Source organism: Phytophthora infestans, genomic scaffold, assembly GCF_000142945.1.
Source record: "Phytophthora infestans T30-4 supercont1.26 genomic scaffold, whole genome shotgun sequence".
Lineage (NCBI taxonomy): Eukaryota > Oomycota > Peronosporomycetes > Peronosporales > Peronosporaceae > Phytophthora > Phytophthora infestans.
In genome coordinates, this window is record NW_003303733.1 from 1,396,524 (window position 1) to 1,412,967 (window position 16,444).

The window sequence follows — 16,444 nt, forward strand, 5'->3', positions numbered from 1 at the left end:
AGCTCGTCGCTCTCGTCTTCTTCTCATTTGTTGTTCTTCTCCACTGAAATAGACGGCACCAACACGTGATCTACCAGCTATCTTGTGAGCTGCTCCGTATTCACGCATGTAATGTGCCTTCCGTTGATGCTTCCGTTCCTGCAGTACTTCGTTTGATGCCCGAGGCTGTCCCTCGGCAGAAAAATGCTTCGGATGCAGTACGTTTGGTCATCACCTTAACTAATATACCCGCTAAGAAAATAATGAGCTCCCCCTATGCCAGCGGCAGAGGTCTCGGACTCCACTCTAGATGATGCCCACACCCGGCAATGAACAAGTCCGCTCCAGGATCTCTAAGCACCACCCCCACCACGTCGCTGTGTCGAGGAGATTTGACGTTGCAAAGTAATGTTTGCACAATAAAAAGGAGAAACTGAAAGAAGTTGACTAGCTGTGAAATACACAGATGAAGTTAAGTGGCTACTCCTGGTGCTAACGGTATGCCAAACGATTGTGTACCGCTCTGAATGTCGTACGAATGTTGACTGAGGATACGGTCACTCAGTACGATACCGTTGAATTAATCTGTGAGGGCTGTCCATTTACTATTCCCAATACAACAGATTTTGCCGGAAATTCTGAGTAGAACGCACAGTACTTATTTTCAAATGAAACAGGTACAACATAGCATAGAGCTGTGAAAAAAAAAGTGATTTAGGGTATACGCCTCTTATGACCTTTTGTTGGACCGTACAACATAATTTATGATGTACGGTCCAACAAAAGGGGTTAGTAGGTTGGAAGGGTGAAATTTTTCCAGATCACTGCGTCCTTTGTCAATTACCTGTTCACGTGCCTTCGTTGCGAAGAGTATCTTGGCTATATGCAAGGTTGGTTGAAAGTCGTTCTTGTCCGACATTCACCCACTCAGCGATAGGGTTTCACATTTCATTACACCGCTCACTCTAATTAGTCGTGCTTCGAAATTAACGGATTTTACCTTTTACAAGCCCCGTATGTATTAGAAGCCCTCCCCCATATTGAATTTTAGTAGTAAGAATAGAGACCCTGTATCGAATAGAAGCCCAGTTTATTATTAAATGATCGTCCTCCGTCTTTGTTTTGGCCACCCTCGTGTTCTGATCACCCTTGGACACTCCTCTGGTGTACTGCAGTCACTTGTGCATCTTCATCATGGCAAGCCGACGCGATTCAATCGCTCTGTGGAAGAAGAAAGAGGTGTTCGATTGGGTCAACTCAGCAGGGAACGGTATTCCAAGCCGAGCGGTGTCGCACTTTAGAAGTTGTGGCTGGGAGCTCGATCCAGGAACTGTGAGGCGCTGGTGGCGCAATTGCGAAGACATTTGGGCAGCTAAACCTTACCAGCAACGGCTTTCCGGTGGTGGCCGCAAGAAAGCTCTCGGGGAGCTGGAAGATCTACTTCTTGAAGCGATCGTACTACGCAGACTTAAAAAAAGAGAAAGTTACAAAGGAATGGATCGCTATCCAAGCTTTGCAGATTCACGCCGAGATTGAAGATGGGCTTACACGTACTTTTCAAGCGTCATCTCACTGGGTGAGCAGCATTATGAAGCACAATGATTTGTCTCTCCGACGTCGGACCAATCTTACGACATTGAGTGACGAACAACTTGACGGTCGTGTCTCATACATGAGATATTTGACTGAAAAAAGGCCAGCTTCAACTTCACACACACCGTTTGGGTGGACGAGACTGCAGTGTACTTTGAAGACGCTCGTGAGCAGACTGTCCAGATTCGCGGTAGCCGTCACGTTGTTGTGAAGTCGACCGGATTTGCGTCTATGCGCGTTACGGCAGTTCTAGCCATCACTGCAACGGGTGTAAAGCTACCATCGCTTGTTATCTGGAAGCATATAAATGGATCCCGCAAGATTTCAAAGGTTGGAGGCACAAAAGTAGCCTATCAGCCCAAAGCCTGGGTTGATTCAAAGCTACTCTGCAATTGGATCGACACAGTGTTTCCGCGTGTGTTGCAAGCCGATGGCAAGGCTCTTGTATGGGATAGCATGAGGGTGCATATTTCCAAGAAAGTCAAAACCAAGTGTGCGGATCGTGAAATCGCTATGTGTGTGAAGTCTGGAGGTCTAGCGCTTACCTACAGGCGGGGGACATAGAAATATACAGACAATTTAAGGACATTCTTTGCGCTCTCATTGACGTCGGGAAGAATTCGGATCGCGTTGAATATACTCGCACAAGGCCACCCAGCATCAAGGTGGTGTCTGGATGGGTGCACAAGGCTTGGAAAGATACAGACCAGTCCGTGATCGACAATTCCGTGGCAGCAGCGGGGTTTTCGCCTATACATACTGAATGGTTCATCTGGAGACACGACGTGTACGAAAGACTTTCTTAGCAGGCATGGGAGAAAGAAGAAGAAAGTGATGAGTCGAACGAAGATAGTGACGTCGGCGATGAGCTCGCTAATGCGCCTGACGACATCGAGCTTATTGATGGATAGCACCATCGGCTGTATCTCGCAACGGTAAAAACAGACAAATGTGGCGTACTCGAGCGGAGCGAGAGACAAACTTTGATGTAGCTTTCATATTCAAATACACTCCGTTTGCACCTTTGGCACCAGTAATTAAAAGCCCCCACCCAAATAATAGCCCCTCGTCAATACCGATCAATCTGAAGAGGGCACTAATAAATAGAAGTCCGGGTACTAATCGGTAAAATCCGCTAAGTCATGAATCGTACTTATATGAAAAGCTATTGTACAGTTACCATATATAGTCATGCACCAGCATTAATCGTGCCCAGCCCACAGCGCCAACCAATCCCCGACAAGTTGTCGTCGGACATCGACAGCTTCAACTTATCAGAGTGCTCACTTTCCGAATTAGGATGAACGACACAGAGACACGATCACTGCAGCATGTTGTCGGGGTAGCGGATCGGGCTCGCTGCGTAGCTTGGATGGAGGACAACGCTGTCGAGGATGGAGAGAAGGGTCTCTACGGTCGTACGGTCGACCAGTTCCCGTCCCTCTTCTGGGCCACCGACCGCCGCGTCAACCTTAACAAGGCGCGAGACTGGTGGGCGAAGCGCAAGCTGCACTGGACGACGGCCAGTATTGTAGGCGACATTGAACATTGGGCCAGAATCTAGAGAGGCATAAGAGGTCTACATTTAGGAAAACCTATATCGACATTTAGATATAGGGTGCAATCATGCGTTTAGATTTCGATTTTGTGGTAATTTTAAGCCAATTCCCAGCCGTTTTGGAGCTACAGTCGTTTAAAAATGCCCTCTCAGAACACTGTCGTTTTCGGGGGAAAGGCGCGCCAAATACACAGATATGATTGGTCTAGAATCAAAATCATATGTCAAAAAGGAAGATGACACATCGCCCGGTCGCAGATTGCCCTTGTCGATTTAACATTCAATTCTGCCAGCAGGATGGTGAAACAAATTATAAAGGTATCCGTCAGGTCATAATCTCGCTTTCGACCTTTGTCGTTTTCACTGGGCTTTGTACAAATAATAGTTTAAAAAGGAAATGTTACAATATCAGTTATAATTGATATACCTCAAAATCAGTGTCTGGGTTATTCTTTTTCTCATTAACCACGGAGTCAACGGTGTTGGGAGCACAACCAAGGCAATCAGAGACCAGTTGGCGTGTCCTGATGCCTTTGAAGAGGCCTTGTTCCTTCTGGCTTTTGAAATACTCGTAGCTGTTCACAATCATCCGCTTCTCTCCTGGGCAGAACTCGTGCTTGCCGGACATTTTTGCTGACCTTAAAGGATGCTTCTGGCTAATTGATGAGTTCTACCGCCCTCTCAAGACGCTAAGTTATATATAGCACTTTTATTTATATCAAACAGACAATTATTAGAGTTTTTACAGTCTGTATAGTATGGGTTACAATTTCTGGCCCAATGTTCAATGTCGCCTACAATAGCGCACATCTGTTTATGCACAAGGTTCTGGTCGGTCGTGGGAAGAACACTGGGTCTAGCTCTATCCGTTCTTACTTAGAAGTTCAGTACACTGATCACGTATCCAGGATTATACCGACCGGCACAATATCGCGTACCGAAAGCTGAAAGGGAAGAAGCAGGTTAGTGATAAAAGATGGCACAGGTTGAACAGCCTATAGCGTCACACCTTTGGCATGCTGAAGCGTGAATTTGATGACGGTCGGCTTGACCCCGACCAGCAGTACAACATGGGCGAATCACATATTCTCATAGATCTGGATGACGGTAAGACACTGGACTTCCGCGGTGCGGACGGCGTGAGAAATTGTAAAATTGTATCAGGTACCATATTTTGCATTTTTTAAACCAAATATTTCTTTTTACTGCACCAATACAGTCTACTGACAAAAATTAACTTATGTGAGCTGGTCGAGAAGGAATTGCAATGTGCGTGTCATTGAATGGAGGTTGATACGCCAAGCTGCTATCTCTGCTGCTAATATTCAAGAATGCCAAGTCAAGCTACCCTATCCAAGGCTTATCGGACGCTGTTAAAGGGGTTGCATACCGCTCGTCGCCCAGCGCCTTTATCAACAACCAACTTATGCAGGAGTGGCTGAAGGACGTTCGCTGCTGCGGCCCCTCAGGGCATATGGGCAAGAACTTGTGCTGTGGATGGGCAATGCAAGTGGGCACGCAGGTGACGACGTTGTGTCATCTGGACAGGAGCTCAAGACTCGTATCTGCTTCTTCCCTCCTAACTCTACAGACTTCGTCCAGCCAACCGACCGATTCGCTATACAGAGGGTCAAAGTGCACTGGCGGCGGTTGTGTGAGAAAGAAACATGGAAGCAGTTCGGCTTGGCGATTGGATGCAGGGCGGGGTCTCTTGCAAACCTAGGTAAAAAGTTTTTTTTTCTTCTAGATACTGCAGCAGAAAGCGTCCGTCTAGTAAATGCAGAGATGGACCAGGAGGGATTCAATTGGGCGAAGAAGTCGATGATGCTGTGCGGCTTAGACGTAGATAATGATGGTATCTGGCAGTCAGCAAGCCTTTGCGAGAAATGTATCGTGCTGAGTTTGCTGTGAATATAGTATGCTCTGCAAGTTGAAGCAGCACTCGCATTGGAGCAGTCTCCCACAGGAGAGACCCGGCAAGTGTCCCGTGAGTGAAGGTCGCTGGGGTTTCTCACGTTGTATTTACATTTAGTTAGCTCAGTCTCCATTTCGCAGGGTAAGAAACGCGTTAGTGTCGAGAGAGCTGAAGGCTAAGTAGTCAATAGGAATTCGTGTGTGCATTACATTGGATTCCTAGCTTACGTCGAGAAGTCTCTGCATACGCGCAACAGGGTTATGAGCCCAAGCTGTCAGTAAGGACAGTTGTGAGCACTCTGAAGATCCAAGATGTCAAACATGGTTGAACTCAACAAGAACGGACGCCCTATCGGTTGGCATGGCCAATGCTGGGTGTACTACAAGCAAATGATGGAGATCGCGTTCGAGGACAAGAACGTTCTCGAGTACGCGAGTGGAACCAAGACTTTGGCCTCCAACGCGACGGACGAAGAGAAGTCGAAGTTCAAGGAGGGGCAAGTCAAGGTAAAGCAGGTCATTATGTCCTCGCTGTCGATGGAACTCGGACAGCAGGTCATGATGAAGAAGACCGGTACAGAAATGTGGAAGTCATTGATGGATACGTACGAGGGTACGGCGAACGCGGCGACCCCGTACGAACCAAGAGATCATTCTGTACAACAAGCTTTCGAGCTGCTGAATGTAAGCCCGGAACTGGGATGTTCGACTACATGTTTAGCAATATGTTTCCTAGATAAAGGGACAAGCTTGCTGCTATCAATGCTGATGTAAGAGATCCGATTTTCATAAACTTGTTGATTCGGTCTTTACCGGCAAACCCACGATTTGATCGCCTGAGAGGAATGGTCGAAATCGGAACCAGTGAGGTGGATACTCCTGAGAAACTCAAGGACCAGATCCTGCGAATGGACAGTTACAACAAGTGTGATAAAGAACTTGGAGCTACTGGTGGCAATGGTGCGCACAACCAAGGGCAAGGACAAGGTCGACGAGCAGGACATAATCAAAAGCAGAGTTCTGGCATCAGTACGAAGACTGAGTTACCAGAAAAGGCGGCTGCTATCGCGAACCAAGAAAGTGGATCAGCAGCAGAGCAACTGCTTCAGATGCCATCAACCCAGGTCATCAGCAGAAGGATTGCCCGAAGAAGTCGCTGACGTCTACAAATGCGCCGAAGGTCAAACAAGCCACGTACACTAAGCGTCTCGAGAAAAGCGAGAACCCCAAACAGTCGGTGGCTCCTGTAGTGCCTGAGCAAACTTCGCAAGTTTCGGCTCCGGACACTTCCGTGGTGCCTGTTCCTGTGACGACAGCTACACCAGACATAGCGACCCCCACTGACCACGGACGGCATGATAATAGTCCTAGAGGTAGTGATCAGCGTGATCACTGTGCTGAGGAATATGCTAATTGGGAGTGGTGCCTGGACAACGCAGCAAATGTCCATGTAGCATCGGACCAGCGCTACTTTACGGAATACAAGCCATTCTCGGACCAAAAAGCAGACAGAGTACGCGGATTTCAGAAGAAGTTTTGCGGCTATTCCGCTTGGCCATGGAACGGTACAGATTGAGGTGAAAAACAGTGGACCTGTTGTGATCCTTACTCTTCGAGATGTATTCTTCGTTCCGGACAGCAAGAATCTGCTGTCACACTCGCAGGCTGAGGACCAAGGTTATGATATTGAGTATCATGGACGAAAGGGCAAGAAAGTGTACGAGCTCTGGGAGAGAGATAAAAAGCTTCTAGAAGTGGGCCGTGACCCATTTGGACTGTACACATTTTCTGCTCGGAACTCATTTCTTCCGAAAAACACCAGGGAGAACCCGAAGGTCGAGGAGCAGACCTCCTCGCACCAGCCTCCGCCCCGTGTTACCATCACGGCTGCAGATGGCGCAGCTGATCTGCAGAGATGGCACGAACGACTGGGCCATCTGTGCCCGCAGTTTGTCAAGATGATGGTCGACCATGATCTTGTTACTGGTATGTTGCTGCGACAGCGTAGCTTCGCGGACTGCAAAGCATGTCACTTGGGGAAGCAGAGAAAACCTTCGCCCAAGCAAACGCTGGAGCGTGAGATCAGGCGGAAGAACCAAGTTGTCTTTGCAGACCTGTTATTTCCTCACCAGAGCTCAAGTGCCAAACTTCCCAAGGCTGTATTAGTTATAGTCGATGGCTATTCACGCTATACGACGGTCTATCCGCTAAAGTCGAAGACTGCCTATGAGGTGAACACGGCCATGCGACGCTATATCGCTTGGGCTGAGCGCCAGTTCAGCAAATTCAAGGTGCTGAAAGTGATCACGGACAGTGGCAAGGAGTTCGTCAACGAGGAGATGAATCAGTGGTACCAACAACAGGGGATAGCGTTTCTGCCAAACCCTCCCCATGGTTCGCATCTGAATCTTACCGAACGAGCAAATCAGACGTTGACACACATGATGAAGACAATGCTCACCATGGCAGGCTTGCCGAAGCCTCAGTTTTGGATGTATGCCTTGAAAATGGCTACATTTATTCGCAATCGGTCGTACTGTCAAGCTATCAAGGATACGCCGTATCGCTTGATGATGGACAAGAAACCTGATCTACATCGCCTGAAAAGATTCGGAGCAGTAGCCTACGTGCACCGGGCTAAGGACCCGTCGCGTCGAAAGCTAGATAACAACTGCCGTATTGGCTTTGTGGTCAGTTACCTGGAGGGCCAACCAGGGTATGAGGTCTATTTCCCAACGGAGAAGGTGGTACAGCACGTCTTGCATGCGTCTGTCAACGAGGAAATTCTCTACAAGGACCGGTATCAGGAAGGCTACCCCAACAACGTCAAGAGCTGGTTGTCATCGGTAGATGAAGAACAACGGAGAGGAGACGCACCTGGTATTACGTACAGGAGCGCCATTGACGAACAGGATGTTGCTGCCGAGAAGGACAACAATTCGCCACCTGATTCGCCAAATTTGCCAGATGATGAGAAGATCGAGGAATTATCGCCTGCTGCGCACACTCACTATGACACTATTGAGTCACCGGAGAGTGACCTTAGTGGGACTAAGGAGTGGATGAGTATGCCGATGTATACTGATTTCCTGAAATCGAGGGCAGATCAAGAAGTAAGTCGTGCTAGTGAAGACGAAACGATGTCACAGCCCGACGTCTCTTCTCAAATACCGGAAAAGTCTCAAGATCTAACGGAAGTAACAGCTCAAGACGCTGGTCAACAAGCTGAAGTTCATGTGAATGGAGATAATGCCCCGGAGGAGAAGACTGAAGAGAGCGAAGATCTTAGCGGATCAGGCGAGCCTATGATCGATGATCCTGCTAATAGTGATGATGAGGCCATGGAGGTGGAACCCTCGCCGTCATCTGAGCTAGAGAGCCAAATGTGCGAAGAGCCTAATGATACTGATGAACTCTTCGAGCATGATGGTGATCCAGGTCAAGTTTCCAGTGAAGAATGCGAGAATCACAAGGGAGAAGGTAGTTCACCTGCTGAAAGTGATTGGACGCTGCATTCGCCGTGGGATAGACTGGATATAGTGAATACCTACGACTGCGAGCATCTTGAGCGCTATGAAGCTCAGTATGCAACAGACCCTACTGAAGAGGATGCGGGAGATGTATTCGCACTGCGGCGTGAATCCACGGGACTTCAAGAAGAAGTGGATAACCAGATCATTGCAGTTGATGCCGGCAACGGAATAGACACTGTGATGGAGCCGGAAGTACTCACTGGTAATCTACGTTCTTCGCTGGAAGCTGAACTCGTAGATGTGCAAGAGCACAAGCGACTGAAAGACGCCGGAGGACAGCCCCAGCGAATGATCCTTCGATCGGAATCTGAGCGTCATGTTCCTTACCGTCTAGGAGACTACCATCTCTATGCAAGCTTTTGCAGAAGAGAATCAGTCAAAGAATCAGATTTTGGACCTGAAGAAGATCGATGGCACATCAAGGATGTTAAGATACCTCGAAGCTTTCCAGAGGCTATGCGCTCGCCTCAAAGTCGTGAGTGGCTAGAGGGAATGGAGCGTGAGGTCAATGCAATGTTCAAGAAGGATGTTTTTGAGCTGATTGACGAGAGTGAGATGCCGGACGAGGCGCATCTACTGAGTACCATGTGGCGATTCAAAGCCAAAACGGATGATGAAGGATATGTTACACGGTGGCGACCTCGCTTGGTCGGACGTGGTGACTTTCAACAATTCGGAGTTGATTTTGAGTGGACCTTCTCACCAGTGGCTCGGATGGTAACTTTCCGTGTAGTTGTGGCTATTGCAGCAAAAGCAAGGGCTCGACTTATACCAAGGGGATATTGATACGGCATACTTGAACGCTGTTTTGAAGATAAAGTAGTACGTTCGTGGGATTCCTGGCTTCCCTTGCCCGAAAGGTCAAGTGTATCGAGTAAACAATGCCCTATACGGTCTTCACCAGTCTGGAGCAGAATGGTTCGAGGAAATCGACCGCTGGCTGAAATCGATGGGATTCGTGAGTACACAGACGGAGCCGTGTCTATACGTATACTGCAAGGACGGTGTGTTCGCAATGATTCCGTTGTACGTCGACGACGTAGTACTCGCTACAAACTCTGTGGAGTTCAAAAAATCACTGTTCGCAGCATTTGACGAAAAATATGGCTTCAAAGATGGAGGTAAACTGCATTCGTTTCTGGGAGTGCAAGTTGAACAAAGTGACAACTGCATCCGCATTCACCAAGAAAAGTACTGCAACGAGATCCTGGAGCGATTCGGATTTGATGGGGCACACGGCAGTGCGACCCCGATGGAAACAACAGCAAAGTATAGTCAAAGCACAAGTGCTCAAGATGAAGAGCCGTCTTTCGATTATCGTGGTGCTATTGGAGCGCTGATGTACCTAGCCACAAGCACTCGGCCAGATATTGCCTACTCGGTAGGATATCTTAGTCGATTCGTTGCCAACCCGACGCAGAAGCACTGTGGCGCAGTCAAGCGTATCTTACGCTACCTGGTGTCAACAAAGAACCTGGGTATTGTGTACTCTCTGGGTGACACTGGTGTTGACTCGGTTGTGATAAGCGCCCACAGCGACTCAGACTGGGGGAATGATCCTGATTCCCGGAAGAGTATCACAGGGTTTGTGATGACGATTGCCGGTGGTGCAGTGGCTTGGGCAGCTCGAAGACAGACAATCGTCGCGCAGTCTACAGCAGAAGCTGAGTATGTCGCTGCTTGTGAAGCTGCGATGGAAGGTCGTGGAATCGTCAATATGCTGGACGAGGTGCATCCTGTTATCAACGTTAGCACCAGTTTGGAGTTAGGCTTGGACAACAACACAGCCATTGCGTTGGCTACAGCTCCAACGTATAATAGTCGTACCCGCCACATTGAACTTCGTTGGCATTATGTACGCGACCAAGTAATGAAGGGTTTGGTGGAGATCCACAAGGTCGCAGGCTTGGAGAACCCGGCTGACATGTTCACCAAGCCATTGCCCAAGCGAAGTCTGGCGAAGTATCGTGAGAAAATCGGAATGGCTGCCGAGCTGCAGTCAACTCACGATTGATGTTCCGACAAGTCGGAGGGGGCCGTGTTGTGAATTCAGTATGCTCTGCAAGTTGAAGCAGCACTCGCATTGGAGCAGTCTCCCACAGGAGAGACCCGGCAAGTGTCCCGTGAGTGAAGGTCGCTGGGGTTTCTCACGTTGTATTTACATTTAGTTAGCTCAGTCTCCATTTCGCAGGGTAAGAAACGCGTTAGTGTCGAGAGAGCTGAAGGCTAAGTAGTCAATAGGAATTCGTGTGTGCATTACATTGGATTCCTAGCTTACGTCGAGAAGTCTCTGCATACGCGCAACAAGTTTGATAAAGGCTACGAAGAGTGCGCAGCATCGGCGACTGTACAGCAGTCCCTAAAATAGACAGTCGATTTCACCATAATTAGTCATGCCCCTAATACAGTATAGTCGTGCACCTAAAATCGTATTTTCAGACTTCATCGCTCATCACCATTATTAGTCATGGCACGACTAATTAGAGTGGACGGTACATAATATTGTTGGCTGCATCAGACTGTTGTTAAGCAGACGATACAGTATTAGCCAAAATATGATCAGAGATTTAATAATAATAAAAGCTATTGTTAGAATCTAGGTGTTTCCGAATTGCAGATGTCAGCGGTTGTAGACGCCGTCTTCGGCTCATATGACGTCAAGAATGCGAAGCAGTGGCGCGATGAGGACCTGCTATACCGTGAACAACAGAAGCAGTGGCGCGAGGATGCTATCCGTCGCGAGACCGAGTGGCGTCGTGCCGACCTGAAACGCGAGCGCCGCTTGGCCAAACTCGAGTCGGAGAAGCGACTGATCGACGCGCGCCACCAGCAGTTGCAGACCGTTTCGCAGCTGTCCGCCATGATGGCGTTCTTCTCTATCATGTTCATCCAGGAGATCAAGTCATTGCAGAGCGACACAAGCGATCCCCTAATTATCATCTACGGGACTGTGGGCGTGCTCGAGTTTCTCTGTATGCTGCTGTGTACTCTGACATGCACGTTGCTGCTGCTGGCACTCACGAGATTCGTGACGCATACACTAGACGGTGAAGTGCGGCAACTCTCGGACGGGGAGCTGGACACAGTCTCTCCATTTACAGACTGGTGGACGTTCAAGTGCGAGCAGGAGTGGCTGCTCGCATACCATTTGTTCAGGACGGGCGCGTCCTTCTTCCTGGTTGCTGTCAGCTTAGCTAGCTGGATCGTGCTCGTCAGGTCCACAGCAGCGTCCGTAGTTGTCTCCGTACTCTGCGTTTGCGGCTTGCTATACTACAACCTCCGAATTGCCAGTCGATGGAGATATCTCGTCAAACCTTCAACCAGCAGACGCATGAGTGTCCCGTTGCCGTAGTCGTACAAGAACCGACCGTATTCATGTACCGGTACATGTACTATATTTACTCAACAAGGTCCAATTTGATGGGCAGGGCACTTCTTCACGTCGTTTATGGGTTCTTTATGTACTAACGCTCACGTGTGCACAACACTTGGAGGCTCTAAAAGCGCTCGCTTACTTTTTCTTGTTAATCTTGCACGCGTGGTCGCAGTTGTGGGCGCGTGCACCGCAATTCCTGGCTAGGAACAGTGTGCTGCCGAAGAGTGATCCCGCCGTGATCGAGCAATCTGCGATGGGGCCCGTGACCACCACGGGGTGCAGAGAATGCCGCAGCGTGTAGAAGGCAAAACCACCCTGACGGCATTTAAGCAAGGCAAATGAGTGCGTCGGTAGCAGAGCTTCCACTCGCACCGAGATCTTGCCCGTGGCAGCATCAATATAACTCACCTGGCGCAGCTGCAGTGCCTGCTCCGGGTCTGCTACAGTCTTGGCGATCTGCTGCTTCAACGGCTCGCTGGCCTTCACGAGATGCTCCAACAGATACTCGTAGCTCCAGGCGCCAACCTCATCCTGACTGCCAGCAACGGTGGCGCTGGGATCCCAAGGACTCTCGATGTTGGCGTCCTTCATCTCCATGTCGTAGCCCATCTCGCGAGCGATCATAATGGCCTTCTTGGCACTACGTACGCCCATGACGTCGTCCACGATATCGCGCACGCTGAACTCGTTCTTGTACTCGTCCATAAGACCCTTCATAATAGCTCCCAGATCAGCCTCGGCAGGCTTCGGTAGTGCGAACACAGTGTCGAAAACAGCGTGCAAGAAGCGGCTTCCCGAGTATTCTACCCGCTGGATATCGTCACCCGTCTGGATGAAGTTCTGGATGGTGTTGAAAATGGGTACACCAATAGCCAATGTAGCCTCTGGGTCGTACGTCAACTCGTTCTCAATCGCCATCTCCTGCATAGCGTTATGCTGCTCTGTCGAGGCTGACGACACGTTAATGTTGGACGTCATTACGTGCACCTTACGAGCCAGCCACTGCGGATACAGGTCCTTGACGTGATGCGAACTATTGGAGACGTCAACGATCAGCCAGTGCGGCAAATGGTCGGCACAGACGTGATCCAGGAACTTGTTTCGGTCGAATGGCACGAACTCGTTCTTACGGGCTGCCAAAACTTCTTCCGTAATGTCACCGTCGACATCTAGCAGCATCTGCGACGTAATATGAGTGCCGATAGCACGCACGCGGATATCCACGTTGAAACGCTGCTTCAGATACTCGCGTTGCTGGTGGTACTGCTTCAATAGAGCCACACCGATGCTATTGGTCTCATCTTCCTCGAACTCGAGGCCAATCAAACCAATAGAAAGAGTCTGGTCCGACAGGAAAAACGACGAGTGCACGGCACGCAGAGCAGCAGCCGAGTCCTCGTAGTGCACCACAGCGGAGATATTACGCTCCGAGGAACCCTGAGAAATGGCCAACACGTTGATCTTTGCGCGGCCTAGCGCACCAAAGAAGCGAGCGCACACACCAGGGGTCTGGTTCATCTGGTCGCCCACCGCGGCGATAATACTGATCGGAGCAATGTACTCGGCCTTGTCGATGTGTCCCACGTGAATTTCTTTAAAGAACGTCTCGTTGATCACTTCCTTGGCCACTTCGGCGCAGTCCATGGGCACAGCGAAGCAGATCGAGTGCTCCGAACTGGCCTGAGCAATCAGCACAACGTTCACCTTGACGCGATCCAGAGCGCTGAATAGTCGAGACGACGTGCCGTGCACTCCGACCATGCCACTGCCCTCAATGTTAAATAGCGCCAGGTCATCTACTGTGGAGAATCCGCTTACAATGTTGCGAGCTGTGGGGGTTCCATTCGACATGGTGCGCTTGAGCTCCACTTTCTTACGGTCGGAGATCTTCGTGCCTGGGTGTTCAGGCTCAAAAGTGTTGCGGATGTAAATAGGAATGTCCTCGTCAATTGCAGGCGCCATGGTCTTCGGGTGGATGACCTTGGCACCAAAGTACGCAAGCTCCATGGCTTCTTGGTACGAGATCTCGGGCAGAATTTGGGACTCCGGCACACGACGCGGATCGGCGCTCAACACACCGCTCACATCCGTCCAGATCGTCACGCTGTTGGCGTGTAGCACACGGCCACAGATTGAGGCTGTGAAGTCGCTGCCGTCACGCTTGAGTGTGGTCATGATGCCCTCGACGGTGCTGCAGATAAATCCAGTGATGACCACGTGCGTGATCTCATCACCCTCTCCGTTCTTCAGAATCGCATTCATCTTTTGCTCCGACAAATCGTACTGCACCACCGGACCGTGTTCGTTGTCCGCCTCGACTGTCAGGAAGTCACGAGCGTCCACGAACTGGAAACGATGTTTCTTACCGTCATTCTGCATCCTCTCGCTCAGCACAGCTGTAAGGATCTTGGCTGACCAGATCTCACCGTGACCCGAAATGAATTCTACCACATTATCGTTGTATGCCTGCATAATGGAGATGGAGCGCAGCAGTTCCGAGACGGACTGCAAGTCGCGCTCGATGGCCGTTTCAATGGGCTCACCCACTTCGGGAGGCAGCAATGTGCTCACCACATCGTGGTGTTTCTTACGGAGAGTTGCCAGGATCTCGTCGCATTCGGCAGTGCGGCGCTGCTTTGCCAGCTCGAGCAGCGAGATGAGCAGGTCCGTGACCTTTGGCTTGCCACCGATGGCCGACACCACCACAGCCACGCGCGGAGCTTCAATACCCGACACGATGTCTGCCACCTTGGCGAAGCAGTCGGCGCTGCCTACGGACGTGCCGCCGAACTTGTGCACCACGAACTTGTCTGCCATCGTCACTTGCCCTTTGCGCAGCTTATCGCGTAATGATTGGGTGTGGCTTCAGTGAAGCAGGCAGACTGACGTTGAATATTGCGCAAAGTTTATAGATGACAAAATCAAAATTATATACAAATTTACCTGTAAGATTAGATGGTGTGTATGCGCAAATGTGCGGAGCCACAAGAAAAAGCTGCAGAGAGCAGAGAGGCGGAACGGAGATCCGCGCCACGTACGCAAGGCTTGCAGCGAGCAAGCAAGCAGTTTGTTTGCTCGAGCGAGGTCGGTGACGCTGGCAATGAACGCTGCTTGTTCTATGGAGTTATTGGCGGTGGTGCATCGACTGTCGACCTCCTTGCTGTCGCTGTGGGGGATCCGGGCGTATGCGACTCCGGAAACCTCCAGAGATATCTCCATCGACTGGCGATCCGCAGCTCCAAGTATGCAAGCGCCAGCGCGCAGAGCACCGTCATGCACGATGCGGCTGCCACCCACTCGCCGAACACAGCCCAACCTAGCAGAGCCACCTGCGTAAGGAACAAGGCCACCCCGCTCCTAAAGAGATGGTAGGCCAGGATCCACTCGCGCTCGCACTTGCTGAGCCACCAGCCGTAGAAGGGCGAGACTACGTCCAGCTCTAGCGATGACAGCGCGTGCACCTCGCCTTCTAACGTGTGCGTAACGAATCGTGTGAGCGCCAGCAGCAGCGCCATGCACGTCAGCATGCACATTAACATAACTATAAACTGCAGCGACAAGAGCGAGAGCAACAGCAGCCATAGCGTCAATTATGCACAGAGCAACTTCAGGAGTATAGCTCCTCGTCACATTCCACTCGTCTCACCTCTAAGCTGCACACAGCGCCGTACAGGATCATCACTGGCTGGCTTGTAGCGTCGGCAATCTGCACCTCCACGATCGTAGACATTGTAAAACCTGCAAGAAGTGCTGACATCTGTGAGACGGTCACGAGTTGTCGATGCCGCGCGTCGATGATGCGCTTCTCGTTCTCGAGCTTTACCACCCGCCGCTCGCGCTCCAGATCGGCACGCCGCCATTCGTATTCGCGCTGAATAGAGTCCTCGCGCCACTGCTTCTCCTGTTCACGATGCAGTAGGTCCTCGTCGCGCCATTGCTTGGCGTTCTTAACGTCGTACGAACCGAAGACGGCGTCCACAACGGCGCCTACCGCCGCCATGTCGTCAAAAGTGATGTATTTTGGACACTACACTCCCTCGACACTGTGACTCTAAAGAAATAGGCTCAGATTTTGACCAATGGTAATCGTGTGTGAAAACAGGGACCGTTATCAGATCTGAGCTTGTCTTCAACTTGGTGACAACCATTCACGCCGGTCACAAGTTAAATGGCAAGTTGCCGCTTAGCACTTGCATCGACATGTTTTCCACTCACTACAGCAGTTGCAGTAGTACTTCTAGTGAGTGTATCACGGTGATACTTGCTCGGTGTAGCTCCAGTATTATTGGAGCTACGCTCTAATATCATTTAATGATATTATCATTTCCGCCGTTCAGCGACGGCAGCTCAATAAAAAAGTGCTTGTCAAAGTGATTGACCACCGAAAAGCGAGGGAAACACGACAATGACAGCAGCAACATCATGTATAGCTAGAGATATCCTCTTACGACCATAATGCTCTACAATATGCTGGCAATGACGCACACTGCA

The 16,444-nt window shown here is 50.2% G+C and overlaps 4 protein-coding genes across 4 annotated transcripts; 2 read left to right on the forward strand and 2 right to left on the reverse strand.

Annotated features, from left to right (window-relative positions):
- Positions 1-1,173: 1,173 nt before the first annotated feature.
- On the forward strand, positions 1,174-3,136 carry PITG_12511 (uncharacterized protein; the record flags this gene model as incomplete). Its single annotated transcript, XM_002900345.1, has 4 exons — positions 1,174-1,434; positions 1,675-2,065; positions 2,484-2,507; positions 2,886-3,136. 4 exons carry the CDS (start codon positions 1,174-1,176, stop codon positions 3,134-3,136), a joined length of 927 nt encoding a protein of 308 aa, XP_002900391.1.
- Positions 3,137-11,179: 8,043 nt separating this feature from the next.
- Positions 11,180-12,769, forward strand: PITG_12513 (uncharacterized protein; the record flags this gene model as incomplete). Its single annotated transcript, XM_002900346.1, has 1 exon — positions 11,180-12,769. One exon carries the CDS (start codon positions 11,195-11,197, stop codon positions 11,927-11,929), a length of 735 nt encoding a protein of 244 aa, XP_002900392.1.
- Positions 12,089-14,770, reverse strand: PITG_12514 (bifunctional aspartokinase/homoserine dehydrogenase, putative; the record flags this gene model as incomplete). The annotated part of the gene is made up of 1 exon (XM_002900347.1): positions 12,089-14,770. One exon carries the CDS (start codon positions 14,768-14,770, stop codon positions 12,089-12,091), a length of 2,682 nt encoding a protein of 893 aa, XP_002900393.1.
- A 299-nt stretch (positions 14,771-15,069) lies between these two features.
- Positions 15,070-15,953, reverse strand: PITG_12515 (uncharacterized protein; the record flags this gene model as incomplete). The annotated part of the gene is made up of 2 exons (XM_002900348.1): positions 15,070-15,501; positions 15,600-15,953. 2 exons carry the CDS (start codon positions 15,951-15,953, stop codon positions 15,070-15,072), a joined length of 786 nt encoding a protein of 261 aa, XP_002900394.1.
- Between the last annotated feature and the right edge of the window lie 491 nt (positions 15,954-16,444).